Source organism: Haplochromis burtoni, unplaced genomic scaffold (assembly GCF_018398535.1).
Source record: "Haplochromis burtoni strain Fernald_Lab_line unplaced genomic scaffold, NCSU_Asbu1 Contig_187, whole genome shotgun sequence".
Taxonomy (NCBI): Eukaryota; Metazoa; Chordata; class Actinopteri; order Cichliformes; family Cichlidae; genus Haplochromis; species Haplochromis burtoni.
Window position 1 is genome coordinate 371,028 of NW_024582548.1, and position 19,163 is coordinate 390,190.

Below are 19,163 nucleotides of genomic sequence, written 5' to 3' on the forward strand. Positions count from 1 at the left end.
GCTATACAAATACAGGCCGTTTACCACTGTTAATAGTGGCAAGCTAGGATATCATTGACCTCTGTTTTTGTCAGTTGCAAATTTCAAAATAAGAAGTTCAAGATTTGCGGCGTGAACTGGGTCAATTTAGTTAACAACTTAAATCAAATGTCCTGCTCCTTTTTTTAACATAAGCCGTGGCTTTTGTTAAGTCTATTTTTAGTCAGATAATACATGAAAGTTTTTCAGAAGAAAACTTGAAACTTTCTTGCATCTTTCTAAGCCTGGGTTCTCAGTGGCAGTCTCTGGTAACATGTTGTGTGGCCTGCAAGCACGACAAGGAAAGACTCCACCACTGTGTATTTAATTCATTCAACAGTCATGTCATATTATAACAGCACAGAATGAAGCCAACGGATCATGTCTCTTCAGTATTAACACTTCTGTTCACGCCATCATTGCAGACTCAACAGTGCCAACATACACAAATACAGCTGGAGTCAGAAAAAAAAACAGCCACCCAACTAAAGGCTGAAAAACCACAATGTAGCACAACAATTACACCTGCCAACATAAACCACTATTGTATATACAGGAACATTACAAACACTAACTAAAAGTGACTGATGCATTTTTTTTTCTGCCTCTCTGTGTTATGTGACTCAGTGGCTCCGTAGTGTAGTGGTTTACATATTTGACAAACAAGTGAAAGGTCTTTGGTTTGATTCCAGGAGGATCCACAAATCACTTTAGGTTTCGATCAGAGAAAGAAATCTGGCATAAAACATTTGCCAAATCTAACATGAGGCTGTGGCTGCTGTGGCGAACCCTTGTGAGAGGGCAGCAGGCCAAAATAGCTCTCTCTAAACTGCCATTCAGAACCCAGAACTTAGAAAACCATGCTCTAAATCAACTTTTCAATCAGTTTCCTGTATTTGAAGTTCTATTTCATGTGTAGGGGGAAAAGAAGGAACTGCAAGAAATGAACTTGATAAGTCTGCAAAAGAACAAATCTGTCCACTTGTTTCCCCGTGGATAAGCATACATGGGTAGTTGGTAATAAATCTCTGGCTGTCAAGTTAGTAGCTTATCAGCATTCTTTAGGGCCTTCCGCATATCTGCATAAGACCAACACCATCATTAATCAATGCTAGCATAATACACCAAAGCTAATTATTAGAGAACTACTTTAATGTAGTTTTAAACAATAGCTCTTTGCTATAAGGTTTGGTGAAGACATATACATTCCCTACATACTGAAAGGTATGCAGATGTAATGCCCAAACCCACCATCTGATTTATAAAAAATAATATTAAATAGGGCTATATTTGTATCACCAGTACAAATCCAACTAGATTACAGTGCTACACCAAGCTGTTATCAGTTTGTTGCTTCTTAAATTATGTAACTGTAACATTAAAAAAGCACCAAACTGGAGTGTTTTTTGACACATAAACGTAACAAGAGAGTAACGAGAACGTTTGGAAACTCAATCACTCACACAGAAGTTGAATGAGTTACATTTCTCGCCAGGAGGTGTATTCTACAAGGATTATTTATGGGGGATGTGATCAGTGACCCCAAAACGCTTTGTCTGTGTAAACTGAGGTTCTGGGAAAGACAGAAATAGACACCAGTCACTCGGAATAGATCATGATGTGTTTTTTCCACAAGGCCTGAATATAAATTACTTAAGGAATAAGTGAATCTTTGAATCTCCTTTTTTTTTCATTTAATCAAACCAAATTAGAGGAGAGAAGAAAGAACAAAAACTTTTGCCAAATTCTTTTGATGTAGGCAGGAAGTCAGTAAACCACAACCAGATGAATTTTCCAAGCAGCTGTTCAAGCAGAAGTAGTTTGTTTGACTGATGAGAAGTTACAACCAGGAGCTAATAGATACCAGAATAATGCACAGACAAGTTTTTATGTTGATACTGATATAAATAATGGTGAAGCCTTCTTTAATAAAAAAAAATAAATAAATAAATAAAGACCAGAGTTTCTGGGAGTTTCTGAGAACAGTGTCTTTGGTTTTTCATTATTAAAAGGCTTCACTTTCTAGAAGTGTTATTGCCGTCTAGTCTCAAAGCAGCTGTCCTCATCCCAATTTGAAGGGATGATTTCCCTTGGCAAGAGGGCCTTGCATTACTTTGACGATATTTATTCTTTATAGTTATGAATATATGGACTAGAGGTTATTCTGTTATTTTGTTGACTCGTGTTCAATAATGCAATATGTTTTATATGAGTGAAATATATGGATATTACATCATTAAAAATGAATAACAGACAACAGCTCTTTCTGCCCTGTTCATAACATGGCATGACTTTGCTAAAGACAAGGTACAGTACACGTGTAGGGACATAAAATAATGAACAACTTAAAGGAATAACTGTGAAGCAGCAGATGCGTTAAAATCTGAACATTCATTAAGTTTCAAAAATGGAGAGTAGTTTTTTATGTAAACAAAGTTTTCCAAAAGTTGGAAAAAAAAGCACAAATATCTATAATCATCCATAATCCATATCCATAATTGTAAACCTGGGAGAAGTTAGCAGATGTTTGCCTGAAGACCAGAGATTACACGTTGGGTTTTGAGTGTTTTCTTTTTTTTAAAGGAGAACATTTGTAATGCAACATCATCGTTACTGCTCTGTGACCAGTGTTGCACTAAACCCCAATGAGATGCATTGTGGGGGGGTTTATCTTCCATTATAGCACATGAGATGGAGTATACTGTTGTACTGTAAAAATGTATCTATATGCCTCAGTGACAAAATCCTGCAGGCATATTTTACTTTGAGGCTGGATATGTTCAATATGATACCGTAGTGTGTAGGTCTGATAGTTGTTTTCTCCACTCTTTTCCTGCAAACAACATCTCATCCATACCACCTCTCATCCACAGTACAGCAGCAGGTTTGGCTTTTTTCCCAAACAATCAGGACCATACACATAACTACTCATGACAGACACAAGCTGTCCAGAGCCTAGCGGCCCATGTGTCTGGTGCTCTGCCTGGCTGGCAGTCAAGATATCAGGAAAAGGTGCTGACCCAGGCTATGGATTTCCACAATGTTCAGCAATTTTCATATCTAAGGGAAAGGGCTTTATCGTGAAATTTAAGATTTCTTTTGAGAAATCTTTTCACCTTAGTTTTTCCTGCTTCACTCTGTGAAACTTAAAACCTTCCTGTGCATGTCATCTATTATAGTGTATGCCCATTTTATTATATTTATCTGGACTGGAAGAGTGAAAAAGTGGACCAATTAAGTTTACATCATAGACTTTAACAGCTTTAATAATTACACATATTACATAAAGAATTTATTTATCTCCTTGCGTAAAATGTCGCTTTGCTGCAGCTTTATTATAATTGTTTAATATTAAAGATGGTAATGTCTTCAGTGTATTAACATGAAATCCAATGAACCCGAAAACCTAAAAGGCAAATATACCTCTGTTTCTATCCAAGTGCAAAAAATAAAAAAAATTCTGCTGTCTTTAATACAAATACTGACCTTTCCAGATAACCATGACGCTCTTATCTGACAGAAAGGGGCAATTGCAAAATTCTGAAATTATTTCATGGAAAGACTAACAAGACTGCAAACTGCAGAAGAGTACCCACAGGAAAGGAGTGATATTCAGGGGAGCAGGTCTCCCTGAGGGTGGCAGATAAAATTAAATAGTGGATTGTGGTGTTGTGGGCCAGGTATGAAAGGTCGTTGTGTGACAAAAGCTGCTCAAGGGATTTCACTGAGCAAAACATAAGGTCATGTTAAGTAACTGTGGGCCGGCGGCACCGAAGAGTGTTGTTCCTCAAACATGTGAAAGCGTCTCACTCATGAGCCTCAGTTTGCTCATTAGCAAATATTAGCATTTTATTACACCAAACTAAGATGCCATGTTAGCATTGTGAGCATATAATAACATACAGAAGTCAGCATTTAGCTCAAAGCATAAACTGAAGCGCTAATGCAGCTGTAGATAAATTGCTCTTGTTGAAATATCTTTGTCCCGTTCCTCAAGAGCTTCCCTTCCATAAAAGTTTTGAAAAATAAACAGATAAATAGACTCAATTCGGTTTATAGAAGATGGGACACCTCTGGGCTTGAGGGACTTTGGGGTTTCTCTGCAAAAAAAAAAAAGCTTTAAAATGTATGGAAGCCTACACTTAGAATCAATTTGACTTTAAACTCGCTTCATAATTGCATTTACTTTTTTGCAACTTCAATAAATCATAAAGTCCAACTACAAACTCTGAATTATAAGAAATACAATCTACTCTGTTCTGAAAAACCACCACTACATTAGCAGTGATAAAGTGTTGTGGTGTTATTGGATTCGACATGTGCACAGGTAGTATGTAGTACGGAGAAAAATGTTGCCATAAAAATGGGAATTTGTGAAATATATGTCCAACATTGCTGTGCTTTACTGTGTTGATATACAGTGTAAACATACGCATCTATCAGTAAAATGAAACATAAAAACTGTAAGCCATCATTTCAGCGCAAACATTACATCAAGCACAGGTGCTACGCTGCCTATCACCTCCCCTCCAAAGGCCCAGTGGCAGCTTTGCAAATACACAGTCTGGGGGTGTAGAGAAAATATATAAACATCCAGGCGCATTTTATACAGAACCACACTCCACTCAGTTTATGGCCTCGGTGGACTACAAGATCAACACACACATGTTAGACTGGGTTGTTTGAGGCCAACGCCTGAGGATCTAAAATACTCCCAAACTTGGCCAGAACACTGAAGAAAAAGCAGATGTTCACTGCTCTCACCAGCTGCTGTGGAGAACTTTGGAGAAGCTGGGCATCATTGTGTATTAGTGTTACAGACTCATCATCTCACATGAGTCTGGAACAGCCAGCTGTAGAGTATTTCACAAGTTATATCCTGTAATAAGACACAATACTTGAACCATATACATGTCTACATAAAATATATTCCATACTAAATACAACACAATATAGGCTTTTGCTTCCAAGACAGCAAAAGTCTAATGATGATTTTTAATGTTGACTCACAGACAAAGTAATATGCATAAGGAAAAAGAAAGACAGAATTTATGATTCTGGCGTCATTCAAGCCTTTCCAAAACAACAATGCCAACAGCCACCAGTCTTTTCAAAGCAGCAACTTTGCTAACAAATCTTGGTGTTTAACAAAACGTCGAGCTTGTAGTACCTGTCACTTCTGCAGAATTTACAAACTGCCTTGGGTAATTTCCTAGAAAACCCAATTCAACTTCCAGAAAAACTTGCATAATTTCATGCCAGTGGATATTAATGAAGTCTGCCAGGCACATTAGCTCATTAATAATATTGCAGATTAACCTATGATGAATTGGAAGACTGCACAATGGACTGTTCTGGCCCTGCTGTGACCAGTCTCTTATCTGACCTTTACAGATACAAGCAGCAGAAGACACGGGAGACACAGAGACCCTTGTGGGGCAGGACTAAGACAGCAGATGTCTCCCTCATAATGGAGAGGTCCATGGACCTTTTTACACTGTGTCAGTATCCAATAATAGATTATTTTAATTTCTACAGACACTTGAAGGAAAATTGGTCTTGAAAGCTTTAAAGGCTGGAAACACAGAGTTCTGTAGACTCGTAAAGCTGATTTTAACAGTGGTTTCTTCTGCACTGCCAAACGTAAGAGAAATCATAGGAGTGCATTTGATGTGTCGCCTGTCCATGAAGTATAGCTAAAACAGAAGAAACACTTGTGTCTTTTTATTGTGTTGTATTTAAATTGCAAGGGGTGAACCATATTTACAGGAACAATTAATGTACCATGTGAATGGAGATTCCATGACCCAGATTTGTTATTGTGCATAGGTGCATATAACATCAGTATAGTAGAATGAAGGGATTATAAGGTCAAAGACAGCGTTTCTTCCAATAGCCCAGAAAGATATGATGAGCATATAAACTCCCACCCTCCAAACTAAAAAAGAAAAACTGTACAGCCTCTCCAACCTCCCACTAGCACTGCATTAACATCAGTGTAAACAGCAATGGGGTGAGAAAGATGAATGCTCCCGTCGAGCTTCAAGGAACCCTCAAAGTTCCAAAAGGGAAAATCTAAACTAAAATGTAGTTTACTGTATAAATTATTTCCACAAAGTGAGACTCTGTGAACATGAGCACATCTTTCTCTAAAGCTTCAGTCAAGCTACAAACCTCGAGCATTGTTAAGTGAGAAAATATGGAACTGCAGCAAAAATAAAGCTGTGGTGGAAAGTAAGTAACTAGATTACACTTTTAGCTTCAATTCAAGGGGCGTAAGAACAAAATACAGCAAGTCTTTAGAAATTATGGAACTTTTAGTACATTTATGTACTTATTTTTTAGACAAACTAACCTAATTTTAATATTTAGGATTGTTTCTACACTCGGATTAAGAGAGAGTTAATGACCACCTGAGGAAAGAACACATGGACACCACCAGATCTCCTCCATTAGGATGACGCAGCCACCTTCAGTTGCTGCTTGTTTGTGGGTCTTTCACCTCTCTGCTTTGTATTTAATAACGAAAAAGCTACTTTCTTGGGTTGAGATCAGGTGACTGACTTTGCCATTAAAGAATAGCCAATTTCTTTGCCTTAAGAAACCCTTGAGTTGCTTTTGCAGTATCCTTTGGGTCATTATATAGCTGCACTGCAAAGTGGCATCCCATCAGTCCAATCAAGCCTAATTTGTCTGAATCTGAGCAGAGAATATAGCCTATACACTTCAGAATTCATCCTGTTCCTTCTATCCTAAGTCATAACATCAGTAAACAATAGTGACCCTGATCCACTGGCAGCCATACAAGCCTATGCTATAACATTGCCTCCACCATATGTGACAGATGATGTGGTATGCTCTGGATCATGAGCTGTCTCTCTCCTTCTCCGTGCTTTTCTCGGTGTATGTCTTTGGTTTTTATCGGGTTTACTTTTTTATATATGAATTTGTGTATTTTATAATTATTGCTTGCTTTAAATTTTGCTTTAACTTAAACCAAATTGTTATGAAGCTGAAAATATGTGCTAATGTAGAATCAGCCTTGCAAATTTGCCTGAAACATAAATGTAAATAAATCCGGTGACATCTCATCCTTAAAAACCAAGATGAGGTGGTGAATAGTGCACAAGTGGCTGGATGTTAAGAGCAATAAAAATATTAAATTTTTTTCGTTCTGCCTATAACATACTGCGTAATCATTAGTTTCGAGTGCAAATGTGGGCCACAGTCATCTGTTTTAGGATGCGTTTCACCTTAAACACAACATGAGACAGCACTGCTACTGAGAGCTGCTGAGCTGTGCTTCATATGGGACCATCAGCAGAACCGGTTCTCTCAAAAAAGCGCAAATGTAGCAAAGCTTTAGAGCTATTCATCTAGGTCAAGAGAATAAATGCAGTTGGTTACAATGAAACAAATTACAGAGTCATACTACCAGCAGAATCATGAAGTGACACAGAATAATAATTTTCAGCATTCTCCCATATCTCTTACTTTGCCTTCACACATTCAAAACATACACACAGGCTACAGCATGTTCCCTCAGTAATGCATCAGCTGTTCTTAGTACACAGGTTGGAGAGGGAAGATTAAAAAGGGAAAGCTTGGAGAAAACTGGGGGTGGAGATGTATGCTGAAAGAATTGTGGTCATTTGTAATGGTCACAGGGCACAATAAAGAATATAGCGGATGTTGCTCCACAGAAGATATTAACATAGTGACCTGCGTTTAGGGTTGTAGAACAGACGCTCTACAGTCAGCATTGTGCAGGTGTGTTTGCATGAATCTGCATTTCAGCATGTGCCTGTGCATTCAGAGTGAGGAGGGTCAGAGATACCTCAACGGGCGCAGTGTCTGAGTGAATAAAGATCATTATTGTAGAAATGGAGATGGAAAACCAGGAAATGGCAAAAGAGGAAATCTAAAAAAATAAATAAATTTTAAAAAAATGGGCACACTGGGAAAATAAGAAGAAAAAGGAAGAGTGATAAAAAAAAAAGTCTTATGTCCAGCAGACACAGTGTATCGTTTTTGATGATTATTTTTCTGTCATTTAATGACACTTTGATTGGGGGGTTTTCTAAGACAGGAAATGTGTAGGAGTTCAGTTTTTTGGTATACCAGTTTGCAAATTTAACAGATAATGAGGAAAAAATAAAAAAAATCAATTAGTGGTCAAAATTGTGTGTACGCTGTACTTACTCAGAATTAGCCATGATCCTGGGTGATGGAGGAGATAGAGATGTGGTGGAGGTTGTCAAAAGGTTTCCACTCACTTCTGTCTGTTTTAGTGCTGCAGGTCAACTTCCCACCTGAGAGATGCTGCTTTCATGCTGAACCCTGAGACGAATACATTCATTACAGTACAGTACATAAAGTATGCAAGTATCCTTTTTAACAACTTATGGATATAAGTGTAAATGTAGGTAAAATCGGCCACACCTCAAATTTCGAAATTGTGCACGCACACTGTTAAACACTCTAATAATGCCAGTTTTAACACTGTCACAATTTTAGTGCACTAATTTATTTACCGTTTACTTACTCTAAATTGTCGTCTTTCTTTAATGCCTTGGAAAAATTTGAAATTTGGCAGCTTGCTTCCAACACATAACTCGTGGCCAACACATTTTATTATAGTGATCTGACATTTGATAGTGTATCAAACTGGCTTTCCAAATTAAGCTTCTTCACAACATAGTGATAAATATCTGTTGTGCAAGCCCTGCAAGTTTTCAAAAGTGGCAATCAGATTATAATATTTACAAATATTAATAATCTGAAGTCTACATTTTGTGCGGTTATTTAAAAAAAAAAAGACTAGCAGAATCTCAAAAGAATGCACAGTAAAACTTGTGTAAAAGTAAACTTTTGCTCAGTCATAAAGCTTTTATCTTCTCTTCTCTCTCAAATATTTAGCACTCCAACAGAGTTGGAAGCATGTCAGACTTCCCACGCTCCATCAGAGTAATAATAGCACCTGATATAAACCTGCACTGATTCACTTGCTGTCATGAGAGAAACTAAATGACAGTTGTGTGTGCAACTACTAACAGATCCACTCTGCACTTACATGAATTATGTGGCACGAAGGACCTACCTGTGTGAGATTTACATTGTTGACGGGTAATTGTGCCTCCCGCTGCCCCCTTGCTGATAGAAATGTCTCTCTCGGCGGTGATCAATGTAAGTGAAGCAGCAGCAGGCTCGCACGGTGTGTAGGCTGCAGCTATCCTTAGCACTTTTGCATTGGACGAGCACCACCACCGCCGCCGTTGCTGCTGCTGCTGCTTCCGCTGCTCGGATTTCAGTGCAAAACCAAAGAGGGGCTGAAGCTCAAATGCAAGAAGCATCGTCACTCGGCAAGATCATATTAGCTGTAATTGTTATCAGAACGGTGAAATAACGGCCCTTTAAGTGCAGCCTCCTCCTCGCTGAGATTGATGAGGCTTGATCCAGATCCAGATCCAGGTTCCGCTCCCCAGCCGAGGGTTTCCCCGGCGAGCGCAGCGGGGAACCCTGCGAGGGGAGCTGTCCAGGTGCTGAAGCGAGCCCCGATGAAGCCTCGGGTCTCTAACGACCCCCTTCCACAGCTGCAGCCGGGCAACGCGAAGCGAATTTCATCCAAAGGCCACCAAAACATTGACGTTTTTGTTCCGTAGACTGACAGTAGCCATCGAATCGTGTGACATTTGCATCGCTCCGGTCACGACATAGCAGTCTAAAAATGTTGGCCGTGGGGTGGATGTGTGTGTGCGCGCGCGTGCGTGTGTATGTATGTATGTGTGAGAGAAAAAGAAAGCCTGAGAGTAATTTTTCTCAATTCCCGAATGAGGCCAATTTGAGAGCGGATTATCGCCCAGATGATTTTATTAGCTTTACGCCTGGTTGGTCGTCCCTCTCCGTGTCATGAGCGTTTTTTATGGTTTCCCAAAATAAAGATACTATGGGAATATAAATTGCCTTTACAGCAATTGGCTTAACCGTTTGTCATTCATCGGGATTAGCCAGTCGATGGTTAAAGCGCACATCAATCAGACTGAAGCGTCTCTTCCTTTATTTAAACACGCCTGGACGTGGGCTGCTGGAGATGTTATAGGCTGAGGCGCAATTTCAGGGTGTGCGCAAAAAACGAAAACCGGTGATCTAAATTAACTGTAGTTAGCCTGTAGTTACAACCGAAGACGGATGCTTAGCACCCAGTGGGCTCAAAGGCTGTCTTTCAAAGATTCACAGTGCGTTCAAAAATAGTGGGTTTAACAAAACAAGATAACAGATATCTATTTATATTGTTTTTGGGTGTGATTTATTGAGATGAGCAAAAGAGATATGATTTGGCACATTTAGAAAAGTACTTCAACACCAAAACAAGTTTGTTCATTAAGCCATTTAGATTCAGTTTAATTTCTTCTCCAAAAACGATTAAAGATGGGGAAAATGAACAAAAAGAGAAACACATCAACTAAGCTGCAAATAAAATCTTTCAAAAAGTAAAAAATAATGTACATTTCTTGAAAACATCCACTTTTTGCTACAATCATTGCAGTTTTTACAGAAAACGTAAGCCATTTTTCAACATACAACTACCTGACAAACACATTATAACTTGGAAATTGCACCTTTATCTCAGTTTTTTTTTTTTTCAAAGCAACCAGAGAATGTATTAAAAGACAGGGCCATCTGAGGAAAAAGCCAAGATGTGTATAACATTACAGCATCCTAAAGTATTGTACAATTCTGACAGCTTTTCACATTTCTTCAATTATTTCCAACCATCAACACCTGCTTTATAAAGTCAGAAAGTGCAGGAGAGCCAATACTAAAAGTAAGTAGGTGTCACTTGCACACCCAACAGGGCAGCTATTTGGTCCCATTCTCTAGGAGCTTAGTTAGCTGATGTGACTTTAAGCCCAACAGTTGGGAGCAGGTAGTAGCAGATGTAACTTAGGGTGGGTGGGTGGGTGGGGGGGAGACAAACTGTATTTTCTGGACCCAATTCAATAATTGTGAAACCTATCAGTATGAACTTGTAGGCTACAGTGGCGTGTACATTATCCATTGGTAAGACATATGTGTAAAACCATGGCTGGATGTTTTGAGGAAGGCCCAGAGTCATCACATGAATTAAAAGTGCATTTGCAGAATCATGAATATTAAAGTGCCCCAATTATACCCCAAGTTTTTTAGTTTGTTTGTCTTTTTATGTATATAATGGTTTTCAAAGTTACCGGGAGTTACACGTTCCCATAGAAAACACTCCTACTGAACTTCCTGAAACTTCTCCTTTGCAGGCCAGGCTTTCTTCAGTGACTTATCTATCACTATGGAGCACAGTGACACAGTACCAGCCTGGCTGTCTGACCCAGCTAAGCTAACCATGAGCAAAGTGCACCAAATGATCCAATGATGGCTACAAATCCCAAAAAGATTAAATCCTTTCCATATTTTTTCTGGTTGTGCTGCCATATAACAAAAGTGAATATGAAAGTGTGATGCAAACAGAGCCCATCAAGTAAAGTAGGAATTCTCAAAGTAATTTTCAGCTAGTCGTACTGCACTGCTAAAATACTGATGCTATAGCAGCAATTTGAAAAAGAAAAAAAAAGCATTTACATACGCAAGTTACAGAAAACAGATGTGTTGTGATTTCAGTTATTTACATATAAAATGATCATTCACAAAGAATGTCAGAACCTCTTCATAATGTGGCTAATACTTTATGTTGCTCTGTGTGTACTAAGCACGCCCTCACGTTCATAGTGCCATCTGACCAATCAGGACCATCTGGGATTCTCCTAACAAACTATTAAAGATATGAGGTAAGAAACAGTTCTGCAGCACTTCATAGTGCATGTGAGCCAATTCCTTCAGATACAAAGTAAACATTCCAGTTCCTAAGTGAGCATAATAGGGGCCCTTTTTCTTGCATTTTATTAAATGTGCTATATCACATTCTTCCGAGTTTGTATTGTTATGTTTGAACTGTATGAATGCACTGGTTTTAATATAAAGCCTGGGTTTCCACACAGTCTCCAAGGGATACTATGCCACATGCTGCCATTACACTGAGGGTTAAAAAGATTACTGTTCGTCTTTATGAGTAGAAATAGTGACAGCGATATTCTTCTATGCTGTACCGTTACTCTGTACACAATGTTTGTTGCTCTCGACTGCTGTTACAAACAAAAGCATGACGTGTCATCTTTCATCCTGTGTGTTGACCGTTGCTGCGGGACATTCAGCCTAGATGGACCAGGGTCATGACAGTAGTGTACTCGTGCTGCAGGTTGTCCGTGTCAGTGTCACACAGCGTGTAGTCATCTTTTATGATTCGGTCGCAGCCAATCTCGCCGTTTCCAAACAGCCCAAAGAGCGGGGTGTTGGGGAACACCTTGCGGAAAGCATCTGCCTCGACATTGCTCTGGTTGTTGTAGTAGTTCTGGCCTCTCCCCACGCAGGCAAACATAAATCCCAGGGTGTTTTTCTCTGGAATTTTGGCTGCCTTTAGTCGTCGGATTGTGGCTTCAGCCGCTTTTGCGCTGATGACGTCTTCCTCCAACAGCACAGACGCCCCCTGAACTTTAGGCCCACTCAGGGCCAGGCCTATCACACCATATGAACCCTGGCTACAGCTACAGAGTGAGAGATCATGGAAAGTGTGAGTATTGTAGAGTGCATACTGAAAAGGCTATTCATAATTTACCTCAGACACTACCAGTTAATTATCAAAATCAATTACATCCTATTGGTAGTGAGATAAAGGAGATACCCAATAGAGAAATATAGATGTCAAACTTCTGTTTTGAACAGCTAATATTTACCCTGAAGCAGTAGATCGTGATTGTTGTCTCTGAGTGGGGGCAGTCAATTATACTCTTGTATTTTTCCACATACAGACTGAAATACCATTTGATAAACTACCACAGGATCAGACCAAAAATATTTGCAGGAAATCCACTACTACATTTACCCCATAAAATATCTAGTTTACACTCGGGAAATTAACTCACCAGTATCTGGAAGGAGCGAAGGCATTCTCTACCAACCCTCCAGCAATCAGAGCTTTGGTCTTCGAAAGCGGCTCTAGTATCTGGTTAAGGAAGCGTGCGCCTCCTGGTTTATATGCCTCATAGAAGAAAATCAGTATCACACGTAGCTCTGGGTTGTCAACTAGTCCTGGAAAGAAATAACAAAACAAAACATTAAAGATTTTATTGAAGTTTATATTATTGAATACCTAACAAGCAGGTAGTCGATGCTTACCTGCTTCTTTAAGGGCTGTCGGGGAGATGGTTCTCTTACAAAAGTGAAAAGGCTGGATCTGGACACCCTCAATAGCTGGAAGCATGATTGCAAAGCCAGCTCCCCCATCTTGGTACTCCTGGGGAGGGTTGCCGCAAGAGCCGCTGGGTGTCACTGTACAGAGAGCCAATCATGAAGCACCATAAAAGTATAAGTTTTTATGCATGTTTTAATGGATTATTTGTTAACCAGCATCAGCAGCATTGTTTATCCTTATACTTAGTTATAGATGTACTGAAAACTCAAATGTTTAAAAAAGAAAAAAAATATTGAGCAGAGGTATGACACAAGAGAAAACCAGTGGTGACCTACTAATGAAGGAAACAACCCTTAAAGCTTTACAGTTTTTGACAATTGATATTACCATCAATAGAACCAAAGAAGAAATTAACTAAAGCCACCTCAAGGAAATTCTCTTTCATTTTTCATTTGAAGTGAGAAGTTCACCAAATGTATCTAAAGTTTCAAAGAGTCACCATCTAGTGGCTATGAGAGGAACTGCAGCTGGTAGTGGATTCAGCACTGAACTGGGTGTGTGCTACAGGGGTGAGAACCGTTTTAAACATAGAACCAAACCAACAAAAATTTATTTCAAAAACTTTGATTTAAAAAACATGAATCAAAGGGACATGTGGATGTGTTTCCATGCAAATACATGACGTTGTGCTGCCATAAATGCACAGGAACACTACACAAAGAGGAATACTCATTCACCAATCCTAAAAAATTTTTTTAGTGCTGCTGAGCAAAACAAACGGTGTATGAGCTCAGTTGTACATCACAGAAACCCTTTCAGCATTTCGAACAGAAAGCAAACAAATTTCTTCACCATGCACTTTACCCTGATCTTCTATTGCGTTACAAACAGTATTCATAAAGAATGAAAGAATACTGCATGTGTCATCTCTGTAATTCATACAATCAGCATCTTTATCAATACGGATAAATAACTAGCTGTAATCTGGGCAGTGTTACTACACAAACTCTCAGCCTTATCTGATTAAAGATCTAATTTAGTTGAATTAGCTGGGCGTGTTGACCCTGTGGTGACCTTAGGCTACTATATCACAAAATGCGAGTGTTATCACAAACGGCTGAGGCTTCCATTAAACCTGATAGACGATGGGAGCCTGATAAGCCATCATCTTGAGGAAAGAGAACATGGCTGATGGAGTGTCACTTCTGCAGAGGGTTGTGATTATATAGAGAAATGGGGAGCACAGCATCAGGCAGACTAGGCAATCTATCAGAGAGAGAGGCACAGAGATGCAAGCCACCAGTGGTACTTTCTAACTAGGCAGCAGTGGTGGGGATTAATGCAAGTCCTCCCTGCTGATATATGAAGTATTCTCCTTGAATATGCTTGAAAAGTGGTTAGCTTTCATATTTAGAGCATGGTAGTATATTAACCAAAAGCCACATTTGTATCATGATAGCTTTGAAACTCATTAAAAATAATAGTGTTTTATATCAAATCACATGATTTATTTTGGTTTGAGGGGGAAATTTTATTTTCTTCCTCATAAATGAAGAAATATGAGAGACAGAAATAAGGAACACTTACAGACTATTCCTGGTGTAGCAACGCCCATGACATCACAGCCTCTGGGGAAGAGCTCGTTCAGTTCTGCGTCGAGACTGTTGCGACTCTTTTTTGCTTCAGTGGGGAAAAAAAACATGTTAATGAGAAGAAAGGCCACACAAGTGTACTACCGTGGAAACATTTTACGTTGTGATCAATACCATTAGGGCAGCATGTGATATATGTCCATTTTGTTTTATAGCATGACGATTCCAAACATACAGTCTGAATGACAAAGCATTAGCCATAGCAACAAAGTGGACTAAGAGTCTCCATGTCCACAACTGCTCTGCTGCAGGGCTCTTTGCCCACCTTGTTGTTCAAAACTTTTGGGGATCTGGGTTTTGGTTTTGGAATTTTCTTTCACTATATTTACACTGTACAGACTTTACTTATTCTTTTAAAAGCAACTGAAGACATTTTTTATTTATACAGATAAGATTTTGACTCGCTGGTTTATGTTTTATTCTATTATGCTTTATATTGTTTTTGATATGGCTTTTTATTTTTCACACTTCATCGTAAACAAGTCCTGACTTGTGTCCAGTTTGTTTGACACCGCTGAAATTGCTCCTTAATAGTACACAGATTATAAACTGACTAGTCTATTAATATTATTTAGAATATCCCATCATAAAATGAATTTTTGATTTGACTAAATAATAAACAATACGAAAACACTACGGATGCCATATAAGTGACACATCGTATACTACCATTTACAGGAGTGTGCACAGAGCCTGAGGAAAAAAAGCCTTGGTTAACAAAGATAAGTAAGCATCAAAGTAGTTGTCCTCTCTAAGATCCAGTCACACAGCACACATTTTTCCCCTAGTGACCACCACCTGCTAATGAAAACTGTGTATTCCCCAACCAGTTGCAAGTAGTTGTGGGAGACTGCTAGCAGTCACTAAAAAAAAACAAAAAAAAAAAACAAATCAAGTCTTTAAAGCCTTGTTCATGGCGGCCAAGAGACGAGTCAGTCAGTGACCCCCTCCTGATAACCAGCAGTCACCAGTGAAATAATGTATTCCACAACTAGTTGGTGAATGGTTGCTGAAAGTTCTTGACACTCGCTATCATAAAATTGGCCACAAAGAAGTTAACAGCTCTGCTCCAAAAACCTTGTTGTAATTGTTCTGGTGACTAGCAGGTTACTGTAGTCGCAGTAGTAGTAGTTTGCATAGAAGACGAAGACTTGTCTATCAGAATTTCCAAAATACTTACCAGGCAGTAGTGAAACTGTAACACAAACCATAAAAAGAAATGCTTTTCTCTGTTAAAGTCAGTTTTCATTGGTTTCAGGGGTAATGCACAACTTCCATGCAAACTAGGGCAATCACAACAAGGTTTGTGGTGCAATTTCACCCAGTGAGTGCAAGCAATCACACGCCAACCTGTTGTGGAATACACAGTTTTTCCCTATGGACGGGAAAGGTTGCCATTGGCATCAAGCGATCTCTAGGCCTGTGTGACTAATGGGGGAGGAGACAGAAGATAGTGGACCTAAATCCATAAAAGAACTGTAATTAAGTTATCTAAGATGCTTTGAACAGCTTCATTTGAGAAACTGGGCAGGTTTTTCACCCTCCAAAAACTGTTCAGGGTGCAACAGTTTTAAAGTTTTCTAAAATTCAAATAACAATGTTCTCTGTATGCTCTCTTCAAACAAACGCTTCTAAAAAACATGTGCAACGTTGTCTATATGGATAGAATAGGTGCACCTCAAATATAATTTCAAGGAAGTATGGCAGGTAATTAAAGATGCCAAACAAACACTAGCCTGCAAATGTTTATACAAACAGACTTACTGTTACAAAATGACACTAAAATAAGCTCTTATTAGAAGTACTTATTTATAGAATATGTTGTAAAGACACTTCTGCTTTCCTAGAGGATTATGCATTTGCACCTTGCAGTTAAGTCAATAATAATGTATGAGAGAGTTGTGCCTTAAGGGAAGTATACAGTTTACAAAAGAAATATATGTTATACCAACCTTTGTTCTGTTTGTAGCAAAAGGCTCCTCCATTGAGGATCTCAGAGTCTGCCATTACCAGAACTGTTTTAGGCAGCAGGTATACTTTCTGTAAAATAATTTGAATTAGAGTTTTTAGAAAAAAAACAGTTCCTGATCATACCCTCCTGAGAACCAAACAATAAAGTCTCTTTTAGCTTAACTTTTTTTTGTGGTATCTTGCCTCTTTGGAGCTAAAAGAGGTTACACAAGCACATGAGATATCATTGGAAAGGCCACGATGTCCTCTATTCAGTACATCAGGACATAGTAGGGTAGTTCAAATAAGTCAAAAGATATAGACCAAAAACAACCCTCCATTACAGAGAACATAAGTGAATAGGCTGGGTCTCAGGAGGATATGTATAACACAAAGTTCATATCATAGCAATCTTAGTAGCATAAAGGCTACATATCTTTTGAGATTCTCCACTTCAACTTGAAATCTTTAATACTGCTTGCACGTGCGCATTTGTGATGCTCTTTGGATTTTCTCCATTGTGTCAAAAATGCAACCCTATAACTTAAATTCTATGTTGGGGTTGAGGATGAAGTTGTAAGTAGCCAAATCTATCAGGTAAGGTGACCACAGTTCAGATTGTTTGGAGCAAATGTTCTCCCTGAGACACCTCTGGACGTTACAGAGAAATTCTCTGAGGTATGCATAATAAGGAAGATTCCTGGCTTGATGCAACACCTTTTTGCTTAAAGACAGCAGGGTGTTCCAGGGAGGACAGCAGGTTGGTGCCTGCTTATAGCAAGAGATCTAGCTCGCACCAATGTGACAAGAAAGGAGGGGGTGGAGTCAGTTTGATACAGATGTTAATGTACGGCCTTTATACAAGTGTGAGGCCCATGGTGAACTCTGGGGAAGCGTTTGAAATAAAGCTGAACAGCTTTGCAGTGGATAGCTGGCAAATTTTTTGCGCGATGGATAGCTTACTCAAGGAGTGGGTAGCATATAGGGTACTGGTATGCTGTTTTAAAACTATTAACCAAGAGCTGTCTACTCACATTTATCTTTAACGTTTTCATTTAGTGTCACTAATTATTTAAATACCATTCTATGAGAGTTTTAAAGTTTACCTCCACTTCTTCGGCCAAGATGCTATTGAGGGCATGGGACTCTGTGCTGGGATGTCCAGAGGCCGACACCCAGGTCAGCTGTTGCTGAGTCCTAAGCACTCTGCGAGCACAGTTTCTCCAGAGTCTGCACACACTGAAAGGGTAAAAGATAAACTCAGTCTCACTTGCTGACCAGGTACAATCGCTTAGTTAAAAAAGAAAAACAGAAAAGAAAGACTCAGCTCGTCTTTATATCCAGGCAGAGTAGCTGAAAGCAAGCCCTTGATTACAGTCCAACAGACAATAACAACCGCTAGGCTAGCTGCTGCTTTAGCTCTTCCGTAAGTTTTTGCGTCGGAGTTTCACTTCTATCGGCGGCCATTAGCGTTAGCTCACAGTGATGCGTACAAAGATCAGCCACCTACCTCGCGAGCTGGAGAAGCGATTTGGTTGGTATGAACGTAAGAATCCTCTCAACCACTTCCGCAACATTGCTGAGTACGTACTCAGCCTTAGAATCCGGAAAAAAATCAACAAAATCTGAGTTCTCGCTCATGTTTCGCTCTGTAGTCGTGAGACTCACAACACAGACTCCAACTACGAACTTCGACCCCTGCACTCCCACCGCTGCAGAGGGATAGCCTGTTTATTGGCGCCTCCCTGCGGCGAGGAGGAACTATAGCAGTTAAGGCACCCCTACAGGCACGTGAAAATCTTTCACTTTGATCCAACACATAATCAAACCTTAAATAATTGGATGATAAAGATGATTTAATTTATTTTTATTAAAGGTACAATTCGGGCATTTTCATCTCTAGACCCATATGCCTTTGGATGAGAGCTGCAACAACAAGTTTAGGGAGGTCCAGTTGCCTTTCCCCCCCCCCAAGCTAGAAAAGTTTAATCTTGTGTTTGTCTTTGGATGTTGAGATGGCATCAAGAAAAAAAATTTTTTTTAACACTACTATGCAAATTTCTTGAGTAACCCTTTATTTCTTTAAATTTTGCTAGGAAAATGAGAAACAGTCTGAACTCTTGTATGTAAACTTTCTTGAAGTGGTTTTCAGAGTTCTCCAGGTTTCTTGATGATCCCACACTTCTTCAATAATGTTCAAGTCCAGGTTCTGAGGATTCATCACTCCCCAAGACCTTGACTCCTTGGAAGCAGGCAGTCAAGGT

The 19,163-nt window shown here is 39.3% G+C and overlaps 2 protein-coding genes across 2 annotated transcripts in view; both read right to left on the reverse strand.

Annotated features, from left to right (window-relative positions):
* LOC102298450 (transmembrane protein 266) overlaps positions 1 to 10,991 on the reverse strand; it is a 46,410-nt gene extending 35,419 nt beyond the window's left edge. Inside the window, exons 1-2 of the mRNA XM_005934550.3 lie at positions 9,119 to 10,991; positions 8,221 to 8,358 (exon numbers count right to left, since the gene is read on the reverse strand). Of these exons, the coding sequence (XP_005934612.1) occupies positions 8,221 to 8,234 (14 nt within the window). The 5' untranslated portion in view covers positions 8,235 to 8,358; positions 9,119 to 10,991. The remainder of the gene's footprint in view (positions 1 to 8,220; positions 8,359 to 9,118) is intronic.
* Positions 10,992 to 11,204: 213 nt separating this feature from the next.
* Positions 11,205 to 18,615, reverse strand: fbxo22 (F-box protein 22). Its single transcript, XM_005934551.3, has 7 exons — positions 18,410 to 18,615; positions 18,006 to 18,138; positions 16,902 to 16,989; positions 14,885 to 14,977; positions 13,282 to 13,434; positions 13,029 to 13,194; positions 11,205 to 12,650 (listed from the first exon to the last, which is right to left on the reverse strand). Exons 1-7 carry the CDS (start codon positions 18,538 to 18,540, stop codon positions 12,257 to 12,259), a joined length of 1,158 nt encoding a protein of 385 aa, XP_005934613.1. The 5' UTR covers positions 18,541 to 18,615; the 3' UTR covers positions 11,205 to 12,256.
* Positions 18,616 to 19,163: the final 548 nt, after the last annotated feature.